The sequence below is a fragment of the Primulina tabacum genome, chromosome 4, assembly GCF_025594145.1.
Source record: "Primulina tabacum isolate GXHZ01 chromosome 4, ASM2559414v2, whole genome shotgun sequence".
NCBI classification, from domain to species: Eukaryota; Viridiplantae; Streptophyta; class Magnoliopsida; order Lamiales; family Gesneriaceae; genus Primulina; species Primulina tabacum.
Window position 1 is genome coordinate 39634834 of NC_134553.1, and position 25127 is coordinate 39659960.

At 37.2% G+C, this 25127-nt stretch overlaps 2 protein-coding genes and 1 long non-coding RNA gene across 4 annotated transcripts; all 3 read left to right on the forward strand.

Moving 5' to 3' along the window:
- Positions 1-4735: 4735 nt before the first annotated feature.
- On the forward strand, positions 4736-6700 carry LOC142543248 (uncharacterized). 2 transcript variants are annotated; one of them, XR_012819714.1, is made up of 3 exons: positions 4736-4867; positions 6123-6230; positions 6311-6700. It is a non-coding gene; the product is annotated as an uncharacterized LOC142543248 (long non-coding RNA). The 2 variants fall into 2 exon arrangements; XR_012819713.1 differs by lacking the exon at positions 4736-4867 and having other exon boundaries at positions 4875-6230.
- A 3907-nt stretch (positions 6701-10607) lies between these two features.
- LOC142541982 (uncharacterized) lies at positions 10608-19510 on the forward strand. The gene is made up of 6 exons (XM_075648429.1): positions 10608-10628; positions 14761-14904; positions 15025-15096; positions 15159-15357; positions 15415-17426; positions 17930-19510. The coding sequence occupies exons 1-6, from the start codon at positions 10608-10610 to the stop codon at positions 19508-19510; spliced, it is 4029 nt and encodes a 1342-aa protein (XP_075504544.1).
- A 156-nt stretch (positions 19511-19666) lies between these two features.
- On the forward strand, positions 19667-20035 carry LOC142541983 (uncharacterized). Its single transcript, XM_075648430.1, has one exon. It carries the CDS (start codon positions 19667-19669, stop codon positions 20033-20035), a length of 369 nt encoding a protein of 122 aa, XP_075504545.1.
- The last annotated feature ends 5092 nt before the right edge of the window (positions 20036-25127 follow it).

Below are 25127 nucleotides of genomic sequence, written 5' to 3' on the forward strand. Positions count from 1 at the left end.
TATCTACGAGGAACAACAGACTTGGGACTTTTGTATTCAAAAGATTCTAATCCAAGTATAATTGGTTATGCCGATGCTGGATATTTATCTGATCCACACAAGGCACGTTCTCAAACTGGATATGTATTTACTCATGGAGGCACTTCATTTCTTGGCGTTCACAGAAACAAACACTCGTAACAACTTCATCAAATCATGCCGAGATTATTGCCCTATATGAAGCAAGCCGTGAATGTGTGTGATTAAAATCAATGACTCAACATATCCAAATCTCATGCGGATTATCATTCGACGAGAAGCCTGTGATACTATATGAAGATAATGCTGCATGTGATGCACAAATGAAAGAAGGATACATAATGAAACGTCCTGCCCTTTTTATTGCTTTAAAAGTGCTAGAAATTTTTTTTTTTTCAAACCTTACATAGCATCGGCCGAACCATACACATTGCATAAAAATATTGTAGAACCATTTTAAAATTAAAACCACCAACTACGTATTTGAGAAATACAGCACATAATATATTCTCTCAAAAACCTCTCAAAACATAAATAAAAAGTCGTAAAATCTTTTAACATAAATCATAAACATATATGCGGAAACTAGCGTCGGTCCTCGGGTCATGTTCACCTTCAGTCCAGTCAGATCAACCATCAAGACCTCCAGAAACATAATCATAATCACCTGCATCCATCACACCTAGTGAGTCTAAAGACTCAACACACCATCATCTTTATAGGCAAGTAATACGTAATACAGTCAACATATAACAGTGAAAAATATTTGTACTTAAAATATCGTTTTCATGAAGATGCATAAACTTCAAACATGAACATTTTCGTGAACCTTTTATGATGCATGAGCTTTAAATAGGAACATTTTCATAATGATGCGTCAACTTTAAGTATAAACATTTTCGTGACATGCATAACATAAACCTTAACCTTTTCCTTTTTCCTCAACATGACATGACATAAAACCTTTTTAACATGATCATAAACATTTTTCCTTTTCTTTGTTGAATTCGGATCGTTAATTGTGACTTTCCTCAACATGACATGAAAATCGATCGATCCATCTACATATAACCACAGTACTGGGCGGCGGGGACATCAGCGACACTCTCACCGGTCAACTGAGCCTTGGCCTATCATGATCGAATAGAAATACGATCGTCGGGGCTCCCTCTGGGGTCTTCTCCCATAAATGGGCTCCCTCTGGGGCCTTCTCCCCTCACGACATTCCCATTCTTACCTCAAACCTCATATCCTCATAACCTCATATTCGCAATAATGGAAACACGATCGTCGGGCTCCCACTGGGACCATCACCCTCACGACGTCGCCATCATTAACGAATTAGTCACAACCACTTCACTTCCTTCAACATTTTTCATTCACATCACTTTAGAAAAATCGTGAATAATATTTGCATTTTTCATTTGAAACCAAGCATGCAACATGTATTTTAAATGTCTTCCATAAATCATAAAAATCAAATAGACATTTTAAAAAATCATAATTTAATCATGGATACATCATAAACATTTCAAAAGAATCATAATATCATAAAAACAGCATTTAGGGCACTGCCATTACCTTCACTAATTTCTAGGTGTAAAAAGACCGTTTTACCCATGGACTCGACATTTTACGATTTCGACTTTTTCCCTGATTTCATGACTCTAACATGTCCCAAATAATTATTTAAGCCTAAATTAATTTTCCCATAATTTTATTTGGCTTAAAACTTAGAATTTTTCATTTATCTTTAATTAATTGTTTTGACGGTGTTTTAATCCCGAAAAATCTCAAACTCTAATATAAAATTCCTAAATTCTAAATTTAGTCTTTTTATATTATTTTAGCCCTTATGGACCCCTGACTCGACCCCCGTGAGCCGTTTTCCAATTTTTCTTCTTTTAAATACCCTATTTGACACCTAAACTTCGACCCCGAGCCATCTTTTGATTTTCACGAGTTACTCCCGAGCCATATCGAACCAAAACTTGCCCAACATGCGAAAGTACCCTACTAGACTCTAAGTTTGTCAAAATATCCGCCCGAAATCGAAAAACAAAGCAGCCCAAGTGACACCTAATCTGGCCGAGAGTTTTAAATTGTGTGGACTCTTGTTTGTTGTGTTAGGGACCCTAGCCAACGACCCTAGCCCCGAACCAGTGTGTTGTGCACCTCCTTAGGACCCTAGTGAACCACCCTTGCCCAGCCCGCGCCCCATGCGTCGAGCCCCTGGACCCCTGAAGCTGTGCGAAACATGCAGCAGCTTTGTGCCACTCTCTCGGGTAGGAGTCCTAGTTGCATAGGACTCCTCCTAGGTCTCTTATGCGAGCCCTAGCCTGGCTAGGACTCTACCCTAGACTCACCCACGGTCATGGCTAGCCCTTGGTCCCAGCCGAATCGGTCCCAGCTCTTCCCTTCCAAAAACCGTGAGCCAAACTCCCAACCATACAAGCATGGTTCCTGTTTTTTCCGCCTCTTCTTTGTTTTTCAGCGTTTGAGGGTGCACCTAGGACTCTGTAATTCATGAAAAACATTGCCTAAACATGTCCTAATCATGGCAGCCCCTTAAACACATAATAAACATGATTTTGGAGATTAAAAACACCACTTTAGAACCCATAAGCATGAGGTTACGAAAATTCTGAAAAATCTTTCATGTTCTTCATGCATGTAATAATTCAAACATTAATATGATATGATGGAAGAGAAAAAGGAGATGTATGGCGTGCCTTTGCGTTAAATAAGCTCGAATATCCATTGACGACGAAGAACGGATCGAAACCAAGGCTTGAATCTCCCTTGCCCCTTCTAATTTTCCTTCAAAAAGCTGTGCTGTGTGTGCCGTGAGCTGCTGGGAGGGTTTGGGGAGAGTTCTGAATTTTTAAAATTGTGAGGCGTGAAGTTGTGATGCAAAGAAAAGGGTTTTAAGCATTTTAAATACCAATAAAACCACTAACTAGGCTTAGGCCTATTAAGCCAATAAATTAAGCTCATTAGGTCTTAATTAAAATTTAATAAAATATTAACAAAGTTTTTGTTTAAATAAATTTGTGAATTTATTAGTCGGGTTGTCAAAAAGCTCGTATTTTTGTTGAAAAGCCAATATCGATAAAAATTTTACGTCCCGGCGTATAAAATCACCTAAAAACCCCATATTTTCAAAAATAAGAAAAAGCATCACCCATAATTTAAATAATTAAAAATAATTATTTAATAAAAACATTTTCTATTTTTCAGCCCTCGGTTTCCGTTCCTCGATCGCAACTTGAATATTCTTTTAAAAATACATTTTAATGCAACCATGTAGAAAAATATATTTTAAACATGCAAATATACACAACATAATTAATTCATGCAATTAAAACATTTAATTAAAATACACAAAGAATTTGATAATTGCATGCATGTGGTTCGCGTGGCACCTTTAAATTTTCGGGGCGTTACACATAAAAAGCGACAGAACTAAACATATTCCTCATAAGTTCTTCGCATTCACCAAGGAGCTTGAGAAGAATAAATATATTGATGTTCGTCACATTCAATCAAGTGAAAACTCATCAGATCTATTCACAAATGCACTTCCTACAACAATATTCAGAAAGCACATATATAATATTGGGATGCTCAATCAACGAAATTTGTGAAGAATTGTTCGTGTTAACATGAGGGGGAGTTTACGTGACTGCACTCTTTTTCTATTACTATGGTTTTTATTCCAATGGATTTTTCCTAGTAAGGTTTTTAACGAGTCAGTATAAAAACACGTAATGAAGACAATCATTATATTATGATCATCATCACAAGGGAGAGTGTTGAAAATATGAAAAATATTTGTGTTGAAAATTATAATGTTGGATGTTGAAAATTAGATAAAATTAGGTGTTGAATATTGAAAATTAGTGTGTGATGATGTATGTAATGATGAATTTTTTTTTGGATTTTTTTCCAGAGAAATCCTATAAATATGTCTCCATTTGTAAAGATTTGACACAATTGAGTTGAGAAAAAAATATTATAAAGTGTGTAGTTTGATAATTTTGAGAGTTTGAGATTTTTACTTTATACCATAAATTTTTATTTTTTCGCAACAAATTCTTCCACTTTTCCCTCTCCTAATTTTCGGTGTTTTTATTTCGTGTAGGACAGTAAACTATTTTCTTAGAAACAATTGATGGAGTCACTTGTTACATATTTTCTTTGATTAAGTATTTTGTGAAATAATCTCATGAATATACGATCATGTGATATGTGATCTGATCTAATACTATCGTAAATAATTATATATTTAACATAAAAAATAATATTTTTTCATGAATCGTCGGAATATCTGTCTCACACACAAAATTGACTTGTTAAATTATCTCACATCAGTTTATTGTGTTTTATCTTTTTGTAACTTTACCGACTCCTTCTCAACGAATCCTATAATAATTAAAAATATTTTCAATTTTCATTATAGATGATTTCCCTGTTTATAATATAATCTGGTAAAATTGCATCACCATGAAAAAAATAAAAAATGCATCATTTGGCGACGATGTTTACAACAACCGTCGCTAATAAATTTAATCGCATAGCATTTAGCGACGGTTGTAACTGTCGCAAAATTAGATCGGCGACAGTTGTAAACCCGTCGCTAATAGCGACGATGGCAAAAACACCGTCGCTACAAGATGTGTATAAATATGCTCCATTTTCCTTCCACACAACTACCCTTCTGCGATAAAGTTTTCTATCTTAGGATTTTTAGTTTCGAGTTCTGCGATTGTTAGCTTGTATTGTAGGTTGTTTTCCAGCTGATTTTTGTGCGCGTGAACAGTGTCCCGACGTCTTCTACGTTCATATTGTAAGCTTTTTGTAGATTTATACATAATTTAATTTGTTTTTATTACATGTTATTTAATAATTAAATAATATATGAACAAAGTTAAAAATATATGTAAAAAATCAAGTTCATTTGAAATTGATATTTTGAAAATTCGGGGAAGGAAATCAATTACAAATAGAAAAATTTGCTTGAATTTTAAAAATACAAAAGTTAAACCGATCTTTCTTTTTCTATTTCATGTTCACTTTATGATCTGTTGATACTAGTTTCTCGGATCGGAGCAAGACACTGTTCTGTTTTTCGTGATTATTTTTGAATGAAATCGAGCTAGGGTTTGGCCATGGGTGCAGATCTAGCTGATTTTTGGGTAGTGTGCTGGGATGCGAGCAGAAATTGGCGGATGATATTAGATTTCTGGCCTTGTGGTTCCGCCCAGCGGGACTGACAAGGTGAGGCGGTGTTGGTTGGGGTAGATTAGGTCTAGGGTTAGGTAGGTTTGGGGCTCGGGTTTTCATTCCCCCAATTGAATTTTAAAGAAAAACAAATAAAATGAGTTGTTCAATAAAATGCACCAAGTAGGGATTGAATTCATGTCCTGGGCTTAGGAATTTGTAGGTGGAAATTCGTGATTTTTGTTGGATATTTTTTGTTCACATATAGAATTTATAAGTATGAGATATGTTTGCTTAAGAGGATTCTTGGAAACAATTAATTCTGGTCGAGTATTTTATTATCGTGCTTGTTTTACTTGTTTTCGTGTGGAAACGCTGCCATTGTAAAATGTTTTTGCATTTCTGCATTTTGAGATTGATTTGTTTGTTTTTTAGCATTCGATTTGTTTTTTAGCAGTCGATTTGTTTTTGGTGTGCCTTGTAATTTGGGTTGTTTTAAATGATTATGGTTATGATTCTTGTCGTCGTATAATGTTGTTATTCTTATGGAATTTATCCAATTCCGTTTACATTGCTCTGAGTTTGGTTTAATTTCCGTTGGTTTTGTCGTTATACCATATGATTGAGAATCCTACTATTCATTTTGTTCTATTGCACAGAGTGTATCCTGCTATAGATTACAGATAGATGGTTCTTTTTTGATGTTTTGATACCATCTTTCTTTCAAAAGGGATTAGATTGCCATTTAGACTTAATTTTGCCTTATTCTACCTACCTTCGAGTTATTTCCATGTCAATTTGAGATTCTTTACTTTTGTAAATTGTCCATCAGGCTCGCCAACAAGGGCATAACTATATTCTTATTCATTTAAATTCTGTAGTTGTTGGGGTAAAAATGGCAGCTAAATACATATTTTCCTCTTTCGCGGGAACGTTTGCTTTGGTATATGTTGTCGACAACTTAATTGCTGATCAGAAGATTTTTGGAGGTATCTTTTCGATGCATTAAACTCAAAACTTGGTTTTATCTAATTTTCTGGGATTTCAAACCGTTGGCATTGCACTGTAGGTACTACTCCTAAGACAGTTTCAGATAAACAATGGTGGCTAGAGACTGATAAAAAGTTCCAGGCATGGCCTCGTACTGCTGGTCCCCCAGTGGTCATGAACCCAATCTCCCGCCAAAATTTCATCGTCAAGTCTAGTCTTGATCAGTGAAAACAGCCATGGAGCTCATGGTTTTGTCATGGGTATTTCTTTTTTAATCTTCTCATTGGCTATCAATGCACATGCTTTAGGGAATATTTTGTTGAATGTTTGGTTTTTCTCGCGTTTCTGCCTCTCCTCTCGCGGGCTTAGACTTGCTATGCTGCATAACAAATAAAAATAATTGCTGTATGTTCACCATACGCGTGGGATTCTGTTTTCATATTGTGAAGATACTTGTGATTTTATTTTAGTTTCCTGTTGCCAATGCTTACTACTCGTTTCTTTTCCCCTTTTAGTTGGGCATATACATGATATTGGAATGGAACGAAGATGAGAATGAAATGATGGTTATATTTTCATTTCAATCATCAGTACCCAAAAAATTGAAAAACAAATAGAATGAAATTATTTTTAATAATCAAATATTTTTTAATTAAAAATAATAACTTGCTCGAGAAATATTATTATTATTATAATGGTTAAAATAACAAAAATAATAGTTATAAATGTTCTATTAATTAAAATAACGATGTCATAGAACTATATCTTATTATTTTGATTATTAATATTAGAATATCTATTAAATTATTATCATTATGAAGATATAATCATATAAATTTCAATTAGTTAAACTGAATAAGATATTTTTTTTTTAAATAAGTAAGAATTGAGAGTGAAATTGATTGGATTGGATGACATTCCCATGACAATGTCTTACCGAGTACGAGTATGCATGCTCTAAATGTTCTGCTACGTGGATTTTGTATATGCTCAGATTACCATAACAAAATTTATAGATGATTCTTACAGTGGAGTGGAGGAGAAATTTTCTTACAAATGGACTTCAAGTCTTGAATTCTTAAACATAATAGAGTTTTCAAACCATGAAGCTACATTAAATTGGCGACATTAGAATGGTCAAAGTTGGCGCGTTTGATAAACTTGTTACTTCTGTCTTGCACCTAAGATTTCAGGACATTATTGAGTCATTGCGTCTCAAATAACTATGGTTCGATATTTTCGGCGTTAGGCACCAATTATTTGGATATCAAATTTTCAATGAGAAAATGCAAGTAACTAGTTTTTCGTGTTCATAAAAATATCAAATCTCACAAAATCATGAAATATTTGGGTGTAAATTATTTCGAAAGTAATAATAAATAAACCCACTTATGGTTAGAATGCTCCGAAGCTTCGGATCCCAGGATTGAGTTTAATGTCTATTGGTTTAGATGTTATACATTATGACCGTCGTGGTATTCATTTTGTTTTCGAATCCAATAAAAATAGTACAATTCTTACTGATTCGATACCATCTTGCTTTTGAATGGGCATAACTCCGTGTGATAGTTAGCAAAATAATCTTGATCAAATATTTTTTAAAAAAAAAAACATTTTTACCTATATTTGAAAACACTCAAATATACTTACAAAATAATTTTTTTAAAATATAATATTTGAACAATATTATTCACCAAATATCCCCTTTAACTATATTCTTCTTTGGTTGGTCTTCATAGTAAAAAAAAAAATGGCAGCTAAACACATCACTTCCTCTTTAGCGGGACAATTCAATTGTTGATTAGAAGGTTTTTGGAGGTAAATATTTGATGCATTAATCTGTGTTCTCTCTTCTTATGGCGGCTTTTATTTCATGAAATTGCGCTCATTGATTGTTGGAACTGTAAGAATTTTTTTCTCAAAATTCATGTTTATTATGTGCAAGCGGATCGAACGTTACCTTCGGTCATTGAATAATTTGTAATTTTTCTGTTTTTCTTTTGATTGAAGCCTTCTGAGCACTCAAAATATATTCGTAGATTGTGTATTTTGTTCTTATGAGTTGTGTGCTTAGGACCTCAATCACCGATATTTATAGGCATCTCATAGCATCAATGAGTGATTGTGAGAGACTTATTGTCAAAAGAAGAGGCGCGTGCGAGTCTCATTTTCTAAAGTTGAGGCGGCGTACGCATATTTTGTCAAAAGTTGTAGGCAATGACCGTCTTCATTTCCTACACGTTTATTTTTCTTCTGATATGAGTCACTTTTCTTACATTCTCTCACTTGACTCATATATCTCATTTACCATAGGAGAAAACAAAACACATGAATCATGTCGATATGTCCTCTAAAATTACAATGCATTATGTATCTAAAATCTGTATAAGTGAATGAATAAACCCTATGTTTGTTCGATGTCCAAATTTATTGATATTTCTCGAATCAATGAATGTGTGCACAACAAATATAAGAAAATATCACATAATAGTTTCATTAATTTGTTCTTACAACAAATTACATAAAGGAACCAAGTTCCATTCTTTCTGTATGATCCTTGAATTTTAATAGTGGCATGCCTTTAGTTAAATGATTCCCATTCATCGATTCAGTGTTAATGTGCTCGATAATTAATTTATTTTCTTTAACACGTTCTCGTATGGCTAAATACTTAATGTCGATGTGCTTGCTTCGACTACCACTTTTGTTTTTTTAGCCATAAAAACATCAGCTGAATTTTCACAATATATTCTTAATGACCTAGATATAGAATCCATAATTCTAAGCCTCGAAATTGAAACTCTTCAACCATACACCATGTGAGGTTGCCTCAAAACAAGCTACGAACTCAGCTTCTAGAGTGGAAGTAGCAGTCAATGTTTGTTTTGCACTTCTCCAAAATACAGCTCCACCAGCTAGAATGAAAATATATCCTAAAGTGGATTTTCATAAACCAATGCAGTCAGCATAGTCTGAATCAGAGTAGCCAATTACTTCAAAATTTTTAGTTTGTTTGAACATAAGCATATAATATTTAGTCACTTGAAGGTACCTCGTCACTTTCTTTGAAGCTCTCCAGTGGTCTAAACCTGCATTACTCCGATATTTTCCCAATATCCCAACAACAAATGCAATGTCAGGTTTAGTGCAAACCTGAGAATACATCAAGCTTCTGACAGAAGAAGCATAAGGAATATTTTTGATTTGTTCCCGCTCTAGATCATTCTTTGGGCATTGACTTAAATTGAACTTATCTTCTTTCACAATGAGAGCTATACTTGATGAACAATCTTTCATCCGATATCTCTCTAAAACTTTGTTGATATAGGTTTCTTGAGACAGACCTAGAATACCTCGAATCCGATCTCTATATATCTTAATGCCAATGACATAAGATGCATCACATATATCCTTCATATCAAATTTTTTAGAGAGAAATTGTTTCACCTCGTATAACAAGCCCTTGTCATTGGTTGCAAGTAATATCTCATCCACATATAGAATAAGGAAACAAATCTTACTCCCACTGACCTTCTGGTATATACATTGATCCATGATGTTCTCTACGAATCTGAATGAAGAGATAATATCATGAAATTTCAAATACCATTGTTGGGAAGCTTGTTTCATATATGAAACAACCTGAATGATTCTTCTTTAGTAATGGTGAGCACTTGGTATGTAAGCTTATATATATATATATATATATATATATATATATACACACACACAATGATATTATATATATATATATATATACAATGATACTAAGGAAGAATCATTCAAGTTGTTTCATATAAACCTTTTCCTCTAATTCTCCGTTGAGAAAAGTAGTTTTCACATCCATTTTTTGTAAATATAAGTCAAAATGTGCAACTAATGCTAGAACGATACGGAGAGAATATTTTTAGATACATAAGAAAAAGTATCATTGTAGTCGATTCCTTCCTGTTGAGTGAATCATTTAACTACGAGTCTTATTTTATATCTTCCAGTGTTATCTAATGAATCTTTCTTTTTTTTGAAGACTCATTTACATCTAATGGCTTTTACACCATCAGGCAACTGAACAAGATCTCAGACTCCATTAAATGCCATAGAATTCATCTCTTCTTTCATAGCATTAAACCATAATTTTGACTCATTACAACTCATGGCTTGTAAAATCGTTTCAGGATCATTTTCGGCTCCAGTGTTAAAATCTGATTCTTGTAAATACACAACATAATTGATAAGTGCATTTTGTGCACTTAAATTATCCTTATAATTCATATAGATTGTTAGTTTTCTTGGGCAGAATTATGCGTTTTTGTTATCTTTGGTGTGATTGCAGGAATTTAGGTACGGCTACGACATGGGCGTGAAAATGAACTAAAATGGCGCTTAGGAGAAGAAGTGTGAGCAAACCAAGGATTGAGGGCAGTGAGACCGGCGCATATGCTCCACTCATGGCGCACATATGCGCGTGAGAAATGAGGCGAGACCAGAGAACCTCGCGCATATGCGTCGGACATGGGCGCGCATATGCGCGCGTGAAGGATTTCCGGATGAACAAACAGAGGACTCCGTGCATGTGCGCGGAGCAATGGCGCGCATATGCGTGCGCAAGAAGAAATTCCAGACGCACAAGACAGAGAGTATCGCGCATATGCGCGGAACTTGGGCGCGATATGCGCGAGAGAAGAAGCTCAGCACAGAAAGAGGCGCGCATATGCGCCGGTCTTTGTCGCGCATATGCGCGCTGCGTGATGTTAAGACTTAAATAGGTTTAATCGTGGGTTTAGTAAGGGTTCGAAAATTTCTTGACACAGCCGACTTATCATAGAGCAAAATGCGAAACATTCAAAGCACACGGAGAAAGGAACGCGAAGAACGAAGATAGAAGACGCTGAATCCGGACACGGAGACGCACTGTCATCTCTCGTCAACACGTTCCTAATTCGGTTCTTTACTTTTACGTTTTTAATGATTACAAACAGGTTTTGTTGTGATCTAGATTTGAGCATGAACTAATTTTATTTTCTAGAGATTGACGTAGTCGTGGTCGAACCTATGTTATTGACGTTTTGAATTATCATTGAATTAATTCATCGTGTTTATTTGTGATTTCTTGTCTTTAATGCTTTTGGATTACTGGCCATGAGATCTAACACTAGAAAGAGGGGATTGAAATTAGGACAGGGGAAATCACATCGTCAGATGTTTATAACGTGCAAAAGACGTATAACTTTGGCGAATCCATAAGAGAACCCTGTTGGCATTTATTATGTAGAGCCCAAAATCAGTACACATAAAACACATGCATTTATTTAAATTGTTAAATTAATTATTAAAATTTAAAATGATTTTAGAGATGCGTGATTTATGAAATTGTATTATTTTAATTATTTATGTTTATTTGATGCACGTTAAAATGTTTTCTCGAGTTTATGTTACAGGCGAATATTCGATGCGGGATCGAGGGAAAGAGACTGGCGACGATTTTTGTGATTTTAAAATGTGGTATTTTATTTTAAGTTAAGATTGGGACATTTTAAATGATTTATTAAGTTTTTAGTATTTATTTTTTTAGAAGCCTAATTTAATTTATTAAGTGATTTTAAGATATTTTTTTTAAAAACTTTTGAGGTTTAAAACATGTGTATTTTTAATTTAAATTTAGGAATATTATTTTTAGTGGGGAAATATTATTTTATTTGGTATACTAATTTATTATTAGTATTTTTAAAATATTAATTAAAACATACACACGTTTTATTCATTTTGTGGTCAAACTCACACCACACACACATGTTCAACAAAACACACACATGTCCAGCACACACAACACACACATACACATTTCATATTCTTTTATTTAGTATGGTGAGAGGAGAAAGAAAAGAGTTATTGAAACTCTCCTTCAGCAGCCTCCATATCACCACTTTTCTGTCCAAATTTCATTCAGCAATCCTTCGTTGATTTAGCAGCAAAAAATCGTGCCTCAAGTCTTCCGGATCATTTCCCGCACCGTGTCGCTTCGATATTCACCGTATCGTGAGTTTTAAAGATCAAAGGCATGTATAATCTTTCGTTTTATGCATCGATCTCGTCATAGTAGATATTTTGATGTATGTTATGCATAAAAGTTTGATTATTATGAGAAAAGTTGGAGCGATTATGCATTGAATCGAATTCTGAAACATTTTTTATTTCAAAAGATGTTTTTGCTGTCATTTCGGTTCCTGTGCAATTTCGGTTTGTTTTCTGAAAATATTTTTAACAGATAAAACGTAGATCTTTTCGATACCTTCGATTTGATATAAAATTCGTAATTTTTGGACAAGAAAGGAGTGAGTTATGGTTGTTTTTGTGTGACCGCTCAAACCTACGATATAATGAAAATGATGTTTATCATGTTTTGAAGTTTTTGAGTTGCAGGCTTCGTTGGGCATCGCCGGGCTTGTGCTACTACATTTAGATATGTTATAGGATTTTTTAGGTGTTATTTGGTGGTTCGTTTGGGTCGAAATTGGTTTGGGATGTAATAGAAGTCGTAGGAAGCGAAACGATTTAGAATTACGGGTTATTGTTGTATTGAAGTTGATTGGCGATGTTTGGGGTATTTGTACGGGTTTGAATCAATGTAATATATCCTAGGATGAGTCTTGAGGTTTTGGTTCATGTTCTTTAGGCTTGGGTTGGAAGATTGAATCATTAAGTTAGTGAATTTTTGTGAATTTTCATGTCCAGAGGCGACACGGACCCTTTCCCGGACCCCGACACGGAGTCCGTGTCCATTTTTCTTTCAAAATGCGAAATTTCCGCATGGACCCGGACCCCTACACGGGATCCGTGTACCCCCATCTTTAAAAAAAAACAAATTTTTTTTTTTTAGAATTTGCTTCGGGGTTCTATATCATGGTTTAATACGATGGTTAAAATTTATTTATGTAAAAATACAAGATTTGTTTTGGGGTTCTATATAATGGCTTAGTACGATTATTAAACGAGGTCAAGTTCCGAGAAATTTAGAATGTCATAAGCCATTTATTTACTTCGGTGGTGAGAACGAATACCTACGTCTAAGCTATGAAAGATAAGTGTTTGAACTCATGTTAGTATGTTGCAGCAGCGGTCCCAAGCGAGATCCAACGAATTTCTCAACGCCAAGTAAGTATGTTCGACGTGCAAAAGAAAATATTTCAAGTTTTTGAGGTATGCTAAATGTCTCATGACCAAATTATGAATGTGTTTGGAAGTCGGTGAACGTGGCCGAGGACCTCTCCACCCGGTTAAAGCATATACGAGTTTAGATTAGGATTGGGAAGCGTTAAAGCATGAACGGGGACCAATCCACCCGTTAAAGCATGGACGGGGATCTCATGTATGTGACAGTGGATCTTCCCTGTCAGCCCAGTACTGTGGTTTAGTCTGATCAGGCGTATTTATGTATGGGTCACTTGCTTTGAAACATGCCTTTACGCAAAATGATGAAGTTTATGAATGTTCAAGTATGTACAAGTATGCAAGCATGTTTAAGAAAAGTCTTATGATGATGGCACGTCTATGTTTATGTATGTATGCACAAGTTTCAAGTATGTTACGTTCAGGCTTTTAAGTATGCAAGTTCAAGTTTCAAGTACGAACGCTCTATTTTAAGGTTTCATGTGATTTTATTATGTATTACTCGTTACTCCCAGTTTATACATGTTGAGTCTTTAGACTCACTAAACTTGATCGATGCAGGTGAGAATGACTTTGAGGAGACGAGGGGTGGGGACCAATGAGCCGGCTTGGACTGAGCAGGAGGCTAAACCCGAGGACCGCCCATGTTTTTATGAATACTTTTATGCATGTTGTTTCAAATACTATGATTTTTATGAAGTGTTTATGATGTTTAAACGATTATTTCTTTTGGCAAATTTGGTTGTGGTTGTTTTTATTTCAAATGTTTTAGACGAGAAATTTATTTTTCCGCAAATTTCAAGTAGTTAAATAGTACGGTTCGTTACATATTACGTGTTACATGATTTTGAATAGACATATTAAAATCGGTAATAGGTAATACAGTTCTATTTATCACTTGAAAAAGGGAATAGAAAATATTGCGAGTTCTTGGTTAATAAATATGGTGCAAATTAATAATATGTTAGACGATTTTAATTTAGCATAGGGGAGACTCGACGAAATCATATCTCTAGGTTGCTTTACTCACTGAATCTCGACTGTGTGCATAAGATTTACATAATTCGTTATTTTATCTGAATTGATTATAAACCAACTCTTTGATTTTTCTAAATAAAGTTGAACTATGTCAATTATGGTACTTAATATACAATTTTAAACAATTACTCTTCGTGAGATCGATATATATACTCATACCAGTACTAAAATTTGACACCGTACACTTGCGGTAGTGAAAATTTTGGCGTCGTTGCGGGGAGTAAAGTATTTAATTGTATATTGATATCATTACTAAGTTGTATTGATTTTAATTTTATTTTATTTTATTTATTTTGTTAATCTATAATCTTTTCTGTTTTGTAGTGCATGCGAAGATATCAAAATCCCGACTTGCTGATTTTTGATCCGGAAATCGAAATAACTGCCAGGAGATTAAGGAAAGCAAGGAGAGACAAAATTAAAGCAATGGCTGAAAACAGAGATAATCAGAATGAGCTCCCAAGACAGGTGCCAATCCGAGAACATTTTCGCCCAGTCATCAACGCTCACTACTCTTGAATAGCTCGCGGAACCATTGCTGCTAACAACTTCGAGCTAAAGCCCGCACTCATTAACATGGTTCAACAGAACCAATTTGGAGGAGCAGCCACTGCAGATCCCCATCTTCACCTAAGAACTTTTCTGGAGATTACGGACATGGTAAAAATTAACTGTATTTCTAATGAAATTATTCGATTGCGTCTGTTTCCGTTTTCTCTTAGGGATCAAGCAAGGAGTTGGCTCCAATCTCTACCTCTGGGAAGTATTACTACATGGGCAGATTTGGTCACCAAGTTTCTATCAAAATATTTTCCTCCAGCCAAGCTGCTCAGCTGAAAATAGATATCACCAACTTCAAGCAGTTAGAATTTGAGGTGTTATATGAGGCTTGGGAGAGATACAAAGAATTACTCAGGAAGTGTCCGAATCATGGATATGCAGATTGAGTGCAAATTGAGTTATTTTACAATGGTTTAGATGGGCCAACTAGAGAAAATGTGGATGCAGCCGCCGGAGGTACTATTTTTTCTAAAACACCTGATGAGGCTTATGAATTGCTTGAACAGATCACCATTAACAGTTACCAGTGGTCAAGTGAGAGATCTGGATCAAGGAAACCTGCTGGAGTGTACGCTGTAGACCCGATCACATCACTTACTGCACAGGTTTTGGCATTGACCGCACAGATTGCAGCGATGAACAAGCCAGGCCAATATACGTCTGATGTAGCATTGGTGACTGCTGAGGAAGAGCCAATTGTGGAGGAAGCTCAGTACATCAATAACAATCGTGGTTATGGAGGTTATCGAGGTAATCCTCCCCCTAATACTTATCATCCAGGTTTGAGAAATCATGTGAATTTCTCTTATGCGAACAACAAAAACGTGTTGAATCCTCCACCGGGATTCAATACACAGAAGGGGGAAGGAAAGCCGTCTTTTGAAGATCTAGTTGGGACGTTTGTGACTGAGTCTGGGAAAAAAATGGCGAGAACTGAGTCTCGTCTTGATAGCATGGAGACACACATGGGAAACATGGGTGCCACAATGAAATCCCTGGAAACACAGATTGGGCAACTAGCCAATGCGTTGAAAGATCAGAATAGAGGACAGTTCCCAAGCAATACAGAGGTGAATCCTAGGGAGCAATGCAAAGCTGTCACATTGAGGAGTGGTAAGGAAATTGGAATCCCAAAGCCTACTGAAGAGAATGCAGAGATTTGTGTTGAGGAAAATGATGGAAAGGGTGCAAGTGTTGGAGAAGAAAAAGTGGAGGAACTTAAGAAAGTGATTGAGCAGCAACCTTTACTAAAGGTAAATCTTCCATATCCACGGAGGTTCAAGAAAAAAGGACTAGATGACCAGTTTGCGAAGTTCCTGGAAATATTCAAGAAAATACACATTAACATCCCATTTGCCGATGCATTGGAGCAAATGCCCAACTATGCTAAGTTCATCAAGGATGTGATGTCCAAGAAGAGGAAACTTCAAGAATTTGAGGCTGTAAAGCTAACCGAAGAGTGCAGTGTCATACTCCAAAGGAAACTACCACAGAAACTCAAAGATCCAGAGAGTTTTATTATTCCTTGTGTTATTGGTGGTTCTAGAATAAATAGGGCCTTATGTGATTTAGGTGCCAGTATTAATTTAATGTCTTTTTCTATTTACAGGACCTTGAAGCTTGGTGAGGTGAAGCCTAGCACTATTACTTTGCAGCTGGCGGACAGATCACTTACCTATCCACGAGGGATAGTAGAGGATGTGCTGGTAAAGGTAGACAAATTCATATTTCCTGCTGATTTTGTCATTTTAGATATGGAAGAAGACCAGGAGACTCCTCTTATATTTGGAAGACCATTCTTGGCCACCGGAAAAGCTTTGATTGATGTGCACATGGGCGAGCTCACATTGAGAGTAGGTGGAGAGGAAGTAATGTTCAACATCTACAACACCATCAGAGGACCAAATGAGATAAGTACTTGTAATAGCATTGATATCATTGATTCTTGTGTATCCCATGTTGGTGTAGGTAGGATGACGAAAGACTCTTTGGAGAGATGCTTGTTGGAGTCGGTTTCTACAGTGGATGAAGAGGACTGGGATGTGCGAGAGGAGCTACTTGCTCTCAATACGCTGCCTAAAGAAAAGATTGATGCCCAGCATGAAGAGTTACTTGAAGATGCAAGTAAAGAGGTACCAAAAGCATCCCCTGCATTAAAGGATTTACCGAGTCACTTGTGCTATGCATTCCTAGACGAGAGTTTGTCCTATCCGGTAATCATCTCTTCTGCTCTTACTATTGAAGAAAAGGAAAATTTGTTGAGAGTATTGCGAGAGTTTAAATCTGTTTTGGGATGGACAATTTGTGATATCAAGGAGATTAGCCCTACTGTTTGTATGCATAAAATCTTGATGCAGGAGTCCTATTCCCCCTATGTTGATCATCAGAGGAGGCTTAATCCAGCCATGAAAGTGGTTGTGAGAGCTGAGGTATTAAAATTATTAAATGCTGGTGTTATTTATGCTATATCTGACAGTTCTTGGGTTTCACCAATACAAGTAGTGCCTAAAAAGGGGGTATAACTGTGGTGAGAAATGAGAATAATGAATTGATATCAACTCGTCCAGTGATTGGTTGGCGAGTGTGTATAGATTACATGAAATTGAATGATGCTACTAGGAAAGATCACTTCCCTCTTCCCTTTATTGACCAGATGCTTGATAGAGTAGGTGGTTATCATTATTATTGCTTTCTAGATGGTTATTCAGGTTACAATCAGATTGTCATAGCACCGGAGGATCAAGAGAAGACTACCTTCAGTTGCCCCTACGGTACATTTGCTTTCAGGAGAATGCCATTTGGTCTTTGCAATGCACCTGCTACTTTTCAGAGGTGTATGATGGCCATATTTTCTGACATGGTCGAAGAAAAAATGGATGTTTTTATGGATGATATAACTGTCTTTGGTTCATCATTTGATCATTGTTTGTAGAATCTAACGCTTGTTTTGCAGAGATGTCTGGAGAAGAATTTAGTGTTGAATTGGGAGAAATGTCACTTCATGGTGCAAGAAGGTATTGTGCTTGGACATAAGATTTCGGCTAGAGGGATAGAAGTGGAAAGAGCCAGAGTTGTGGCAATTGAAAATCTCCCACCGCCGAAGAATGTGAAAGGGATCAGAAGTTTCTTGGGACATGCCGGGTTCTATCGTCGTTATATTAAAGATTTCTCTAAAATTACTAGACCTTTATGTAATTTGTTAGATAAAGATTCCACTTTTATTTTTGACGATGATTGTTTGCAGGCGTTTAACAGGATCAAGACAGCACTGATTTTTGCACCCATTATGATAGTGCCTGATTGGAAGGAGCCCTTTGAGCTCATGTGCGACGCTAGCGACTATACTGTGGGAGCAGCATTGGGACAAAGGCGAGACAAGATGTTTAAGGCTATCTACTGTGCAAGTCGTACACTTAATGCAGCCCAACAGAATTACACAACTACTGAGAAAGAGATGCTAGCAGTGGTGTTTGCATTCGATAAGTTCAGAACATATCTCATTGGCACCAAGGTAACTGTTTTCACTGACCATGCAGCTCTTCGTTACTTGTTTGACAAAAAGGACACAAAGCCCAGGTTGATACGATGGATACTCCTACTTCAAGAATTTGACTTTGAAGTCAAAGACAAGAAAGGTTGTCAGAACCAGGTGGCAGATCACTTGTCACGCCTAGAGCTGGAAGAAAGAACTGAAGGTGGAGTGATCAATGGGTCGTTCCCAGACGAACAACTCTTCGAGGTAAATGTTACACATCCTTGGTTTGCAGAAATAGCTAATTTTCTTGCTGCAGGAGAATTACCATTAGATTTAACTTATCACCAAAGGAAGAAATTTCTTCATGATGCCAAGTTTTATCTGTGGGACGATCCTTTCTTGTTCAAGAGATGCGCTGATCAGATAATTAGACGATGTGTAACAGAGGAAGAAGCGGGTACGATTCTGGAGAAGTGTCATTCCTCACCCTACGGTGGTCACTTTGGAGCATCTAGAACAGCAACTAAGGTATTACAGTCAGGTTTTTATTGGCCTAATTTTTTTAAAGACAGTTATACTTTAGTAAAGTCTTGTGATAAATGCCAAAGAGTTGGCAGTATTTCTAAACGTCATGAGTTACCACTAACAAATATTTTGGAGGTGGAACTTTTTGATGTCTGGGGTATTGACTTTATGGGTCCATTCCCATCTTCTTTTGGTCAATCTTATATTTTACTCGCTGTTGACTATATCTCTAAATGGGTGGAAGCAATTGCCACCAGTACTAATGATGCTCGAGTTGTTGTTAAGTTTGTCCATAGGAACATCTTCACAAGATTTGGAACCCCTAGAGCCATAATCAGTGATGAAGGTACGCATTTCTGTAACAAAATTTTTAACTCACTGTTGGCTAAGTATGACGTGAAGCACAGGGTGACACTGGCATACCACCCGAAAGCTAATGGGCAAGCAGAAATATCCAACCGGGAGATCAAGAAAATATTAGAAAAAATAGTGAAGACAAACCGGAAGGATTGATCGATTAAGCTAGATGATGCTTTATGGGCGTACAGAACTGCATACAAGACACCTATCGGGATGTCGCTCTATAGGTTGGTCTTCGGGAAAGCTTGTCATCTACCTTTGGAACTGGAGCACAAAGCATTTTGAGCTGTGAAAAAGCTAAATTTTGATATGGGAGCATCTGGCGAACAACGACTGCTGCAGCTGAATGAAATGGAGGAATTCAGGAATGATGCATACGAGAATGAAAAGATATACAAAGAAAAGACCAAGAAATGGCACGACAGCCAGATTCTTCGACGAGATTTCGAACCATGGCAACAGGTGTTATTATTCAATTCTCGACTAAGGTTGTTTCCTGGTAAGTTAAAATCACGATGGTCTGGACCGTTCACAGTGGAAACAGTGTATCCACATGGTGCAATTGAGTTGAAGTGCAACAATGGTCAGACATTTAAAGTAAATGGTCAGATGGTCAAGCATTACTTTGGAAGTGAAGTGAGACACATGGACAACATTCCACTTGGAGAACCAAAGTAAACAGGAGAATGTCAGGCTGATGACTATAAACCAAGCGCTATGTGGGAGGCAACCTACATTTATTTATTTTTTCCATTCGTTGTGTTTTTATTATTTTATTTCAGGGCCTTAGTTTATTAAATTTTAATTTTCCCTATTCAACTATTAATTTGAATTGTTTATTTTTGCAGGTATATAAAAAAAATATTTGAAAAGCTTATGGACAGTGTGCATCGCGCATATGCGCGATTTATTTTCGCGCATATGCGCGACACAGGCAGAAGGCTAGGCGCATAGGCGCCACTCAGGGCGCGCATATGCACGAGAAGACTTGGCGATACACTCGGAAGACAGAAGGTGCCGCGCATATGCGCCACTCATGGGCTCGCATATGCGGGAAAGACCAAATGCGAGGCAGAGACATTCGCGCATATGCGCCACAAATGACGCGCATATGCGCCATTTGTCGACAAAGTTGACAGTAGCCTCCGAGCATATGCGCCGCATCAGGGCGCGCATATGCACGCGACCTAATTTTAGAAAAAAAGGGATCGCGAATCATTCTTCTCAGAACACAGCGCAACCCTTCCCTCACCAAAAACACCATCCCCCTCGTCCGAAACACCCACAACCGCCGCCACTCTCAGAACATCGATTGCCGCCGCCAATCAACGCCATAATTTCTGACAACACTCCAACTTCTGGTCAATTTTTCGTGCAAGTGAGGTTTTTCTCCATATTTTGTGCAAAACTTCATGATATTTGGAATTTGGGTTAGATCTAGTTGAAGGAACTTTTTTTATTGTGACTTGGTTACTTCTCGTTTTTCTAAAGTAGTTTGTGACTGGGTTTGCACGTTATATTGCTAACCGGATTAGTTGGTGGGTGAGATTATATCTGCTACGCACATTGGTGTGATTATCAGGGATGTGTGATTCTCGTTTGTTGAATTTATTGTTGGGTGTGAGCTTTGCATATTTGATTTACATGGCACCGAAAAGGAAATGAAAAAGGGTGCCTCCTCCTCTTCAAGTTTTGATTTGCACCGATTTTGAACTGAGGAAGCCCAAAAAATTTATGAGAGCTCTATGACTCGGTCCATCATCCCGGATAGGGGATTTAATTTATCGATAGCACGTGGTGTGATTGTGAATGAAGTGGAACGAAGACAATGGGTTGAATTTTCTCACCCTTCTCTAGATGCTGTGATCTCAGTTGTGCGGGAGTTCTATGCTAATCTGCGGATACGCCACGACGATTCGAAAGTATTGGTGAGAGGTAAATTGGTATCGTTTGACTGTCAAATGATAACATGATCTATCAGATGCCTAGCCTTGACCAAGACGAGTACAGTGAATTTCTAGAAGAGGGGGTTGATTATTCAGAGGTCATTCGGACCGTATGTCAGGCAGGTGCTGCATGGAAAATGAGCTCGAGTGGTCCAATTTCTCTAAAGAAATCCGATATAGGCCCCAATGCCAGTGCGTGGACATCGTTCGTGTTGGCCCGGGTTCTCCCATCCTCGCACTACCATGATGTAACCAAAGACAAAGTTGCACTTGTCTTTGCTATTTTGATGGGCAAATCTGTTGACTTGGGGAAAATAATTTATGGATCGATCATGAGAGCCGGCACAGGGTTAGCCACGGTCGCCCTTCCATGCCCTCACATTGTTACCGAGCTATGCAGACAGGCCGGCGTGTCCTGGTCGCCTGATGAGCAAGTGCTTAAGACAAAGGCCCCCATTGTTGCCTTTTTTGGAGCTGCCTCTTATATTCCCCACGAGTATCCAGATGAAGAGGAGCTCCCACAGCCACAGCTTCCACCGCCACCACCACCACCACCTGAGGCAGCCAGACAGCGCAGGGGAGACCGATTTCGTAGAATTGAGACAGAGATGGAGGACCAGAAGAGGTTACTGGTTGAGCAGCGCCAGGTACTGGATTCGCTTCAGTACCGCACCGACCATTTCATGGGATGCATGATGGACTTCACTTCCGTGCTTGCTCAGCGGTTCCCATCTATAGGTCCAGAGGATCCGATGTTTCCCCAGCCACCTGCATGGCCACCTCAGTATCCTGGAGCCCCTTACTAGCCCCCACCCCAGAACATGGACGAGGATGACAACGATGGTGACGGCGAGCACTGACGCTCAGTTGTGGGAGGTATGATTGTTCCGTTCTTACTTGTTTATACATTGAGTACAATGCATACTTTAAGTTGGGGGGTGATTTAATCTTGATGTTTGATGTTTATTTTTTTAAAAAAAATATTTAATTTAGTTTTTTTCCATTTTTTTTAGTTGTTAAATTGTTTTTTTTAGAGTTGTGGAATTAAGGAAATAACCAAACAATGATGAGAGTTGACCCAAAACACATGTTGTTCCATGATTACGAATCTAAGTGCATGCTATCTTTACTTAACCGTTTACACAATACTTCACGATTGCTATGATTGTCGATACATCCGATGTCAAGAGAGTGTTAATGTGATTTGATATTTTGAATGTATGAATGGACTCCAAAACCTGCATGTTGATTACTTGTTGTTGAGTTACATGTTCACTAACACAAAAATGATTCAGGCAGTCATTGAATTATGTTGGGCATGTTTTTCCTTGAATAATTTTTCAATTGTTAGCCCTTTGAGCCTAAATGAGAATGAGATGTGTGATTTGTTTTGTTTGAATACCCGAAAACATGATCTATCTGTGTTTGTTTATTGGTAAATTGAAACTAGTTTAGAACTTTCTTTGGCACTCTTCGAGGTGAGATACGGGTATTGTGTGACTTAGGGATGATTTAGGCGATTTTTGGAACGTTTGAGCCTTTCAAACCTACCCATAACATCATATTATACCCTAGTGTCCCATGTTTGAGCTTAATGAAAATCGAATGGAGTGTGCCAAGGCACACAAAAGGCCCCATTCGTATCAATTCTAAATCCCTACGTCAACTACCAATTTCTGAGCATATACACTAATACCTACCGAAAACTGAGAGAAAACGAACCTGTATATCACTACAAAAGTTCTTCTCCCTTGTGCGCGTATAAGAATATCATCGAAAAAAGAGGAAAAAGATGAAAAGAAAGAAATGAAGTTCTATGAAAAAAATGTTGAGAAAAAGGAGAAGGAAAAAGTTGAATAAAGAATAAAAGAGTATGACGTAGTGATCTGAAAAGGAGGACAAAATGGTGAATATATTGTGGTAAAGCAAGTGGATGTGAAACAAGAGGAAGGAGAAGCGTGTTGAAAAATAAATTGGTTTGTTTCTCTCACTTTTGATTCCCTATCTTCATTTGTAGCCATTAACCATAGCCTAACGTTATAAGCTTAAAAGACCTATTAACCAAGTCACATGTACCCAATATACTAGTGGAGAAGAGTTGCCAAAGTTAAGCCTATGGACACTTGAAAAATTCCGTCGACAGACATAGAATTTGATTGTGTACATGTGCGCATCTCATGATATTGGACTTTGTTTGGTTAATTATTGTCTTCAAATTGCCATTTTGTTTAGCCAAATGTTACCCTATAAGTCCTGATTGATTTGTGAAGGTAAATATGTGCCTCAATGGTTTTGCTAATTACATGTATGTCGAGGAGTCCATAATTTTATGAGATAAAAATTTATGAACTTATCTTGGCATTTGGATTGGGTAAACAAGAATAGCAAAACACACACGCATGTGAACTGTGACTAATGTGGCATGTGTTTGATTCAATATGATGGGGACTGTAATATCTGAGGCTAGTGATTATCCTTTTATTCCACAATTCTTGTTCGTCAGTTACTTTCTTTAGGATGTGTTGAGTCTAGTTTAGTTAATGTTTTATTTATTTTATTTTGCTCGAGACTAGCAAAAGTTCAAGTTTGGGGGATTTGATAAGTGCATTTTGTGCACCTAAATTATCCTTATAATTCATACATATAGTTAGTTTTCTTGGGCAGAATTATGCGTTTTTGTTATCTTTGGTGTGATTGCAGGAATTTAGGTACCGCTACGACATGGGCGTGAAAATGAACTAAAATGACGCTTAGGAGAAGAAGTGTGAGCAAACCAAGCATTGAGAGCAGTGAGACCCGCGCATATGCACCACTCATGGCGCGCATATGCGCGTGAGACATGAGGCGAGACCAGAGAACCTCGCGATCCTCCGGATGAACAAAACAGGACTCCGCGCATGTGCGCGGAGCAATGGCACACATATGTGCGCGCAAGAAAAAATTCCAGACGCACAAGACAGAGAGTCTCGCGCATATGCGCGGAACTTGAGCGCGCATATGCGCGAGAGAAGAAGCTCAGCACAGAAAGAGGCGCGCATATGCGTCGGTCTTGGTCGCGCATATGCGCGCGGCACGATGTTCAGACGTAAATAGGTTTAATCATGGGTTCTGTAAGGGTTCGAAAATTTCTTAACACAGCCGACTTATCATAGAGCAAAAGGCGAAAAAGTCAGAGCACACGGAGGACGGAACGCGAAGAACGAAGATAGAAGACGCTGAATCCGGACACGGAGACCCACTGTCATATCTCGTCAACACGTTCCTAATTCGGTTCTTTACTTTTACGTTTTTAATGATTACAAATAGGTTTTGTTGTGATCTAGATTTGAGCATGAACTAATTTTGTTTTCTAGAGATTGAAGTAGTCGTGGTCGAACCTATGTTATTGACGTTTTGAATTATCATTGAATTAATTCATCGTGTTTATTTGTGATTTCTTGTCTTTAATACTTTTGGATTACTAGCCATGAGATCTAACACTAGAAAGAGGGGATTGAAATTAGGACAGGGGAAATCACATCGTCAAATGTTTATAACGTGCAAAAGACGTATAACTTTGGCGAATCCATAAGAGAACCTTGTTGGCATTTATTACGTGTTACATGATTTTGAATAGACATATTAAAATCGGTGATAGGTAATACAGTTCTATTAATCACTTGAAAAAGGGAATAGAAAATATTGCGAGTTCTTGGTTAATAAATATGGTGCAAATTAATAATATGTTAGACGATTTTAATTTAGCATAGGGGAGACTCGACGAAATCATATCTCTAGGTTGCTTACTCACCGAATCTCGACTGTGTGCATAAGATTTACATAAT

Excerpts from the sequence above, each read along its gene's own strand:
- LOC142541982 (XM_075648429.1), top strand. The coding sequence starts at position 10,608 with ATGGCGCTTAGGAGAAGAAGT. Across the intron at positions 10,629-14,760 it reads TGGCGCTTAGGAGAAGAAGT|TGCATGCGAAGATATCAAAA; the intron begins GTGAGCAAACCA and ends TCTGTTTTGTAG. Across the intron at positions 14,905-15,024 it reads AGAATGAGCTCCCAAGACAG|AACCAATTTGGAGGAGCAGC; the intron begins GTGCCAATCCGA and ends ATGGTTCAACAG.
- LOC142541983 (XM_075648430.1), top strand. The coding sequence starts at position 19,667 with ATGGGAGCATCTGGCGAACAACGACTGCTGCAGCTGAATGAAATGGAG.